The following is an 801-nucleotide window of genomic DNA, read 5'->3' on the forward strand; positions in this document are numbered from 1 at the left end:
GAATGGATGGCGAAAAACTGCCCAAATGCTCGTTTTTTATTTAATGGTGACGATGATATTTTTGCTAACACAGACAACATGGTTTTGTATCTCCAAAGCCTTGAAGACAATGATGGGAGCAAGCACCTCTTCACTGGTAATGTGATGAGGAATGTTGGACCCTTGAGATTTGCCTGGAGCAAGTATTATATCCCAGTTCAGGTGTATGAATCCAATAGTTACCCCCCTTATTTAGAAGGTGGAGGCTACCTTCTGTCCAGCTATACAGCTTTGATGATATATTATATGTCTTATACTGTCAGCCTTATTCCTATTGATGATGTTTACCTTGCCATTTGTTTGGCCAAAGCTGGACTTGGACCTACGCATCATCTGGGTGTGAGGACCAGAGGGATGTACATTCCCTCCAAACAACTAGATCAGCATGACCCTTGCTATTATAAGGAGATTTTATTGGTACATGGTTTTGCTCCACATTCTCTGTTCATTATGTGGCAAAGCGTGCATGACCCCAATTTGAAATGTGAACATTTAAGGAAATCAAGTGAACCTATAATTCCAGGAAAAAAAACTATCAAGAAACCTGAAGTTATTGTAACAACTGACGAGCCCCAATCAGCAATGATACACAATTAAATTAAATAACACACATAAACCCCTTCCCACCCCCGAAGAGGAGGCTCTCAGTTGGGTTCACAGGAATATGTTTGACAGCTACTTTAGAGATTAAATTAAGTTACACAACATGCTAACAACTGAGCACCGTACACACTGAGTAGACACAGGTAGAAAGAATAATTA

The 801-nt window shown here is 40.1% G+C and overlaps 1 protein-coding gene across 1 annotated transcript; it reads left to right on the plus strand.

Annotated features, from left to right (window-relative positions):
* Window positions 1-6: 6 nt before the first annotated feature.
* LOC103399385 (N-acetyllactosaminide beta-1,3-N-acetylglucosaminyltransferase 3-like) lies at window positions 7-789 on the plus strand (the record flags this gene model as incomplete). Its single annotated transcript, XM_008338082.2, has 1 exon — window positions 7-789. A coding segment is annotated over one exon (630 nt), but the record flags the coding sequence as incomplete, so codon positions are not given.
* Between the last annotated feature and the right edge of the window lie 12 nt (window positions 790-801).

Source organism: Cynoglossus semilaevis, unplaced genomic scaffold (assembly GCF_000523025.1).
Source record: "Cynoglossus semilaevis isolate Cse_v1.0 unplaced genomic scaffold, Cse_v1.0 C19041456, whole genome shotgun sequence".
Lineage (NCBI taxonomy): Eukaryota > Metazoa > Chordata > Actinopteri > Pleuronectiformes > Cynoglossidae > Cynoglossus > Cynoglossus semilaevis.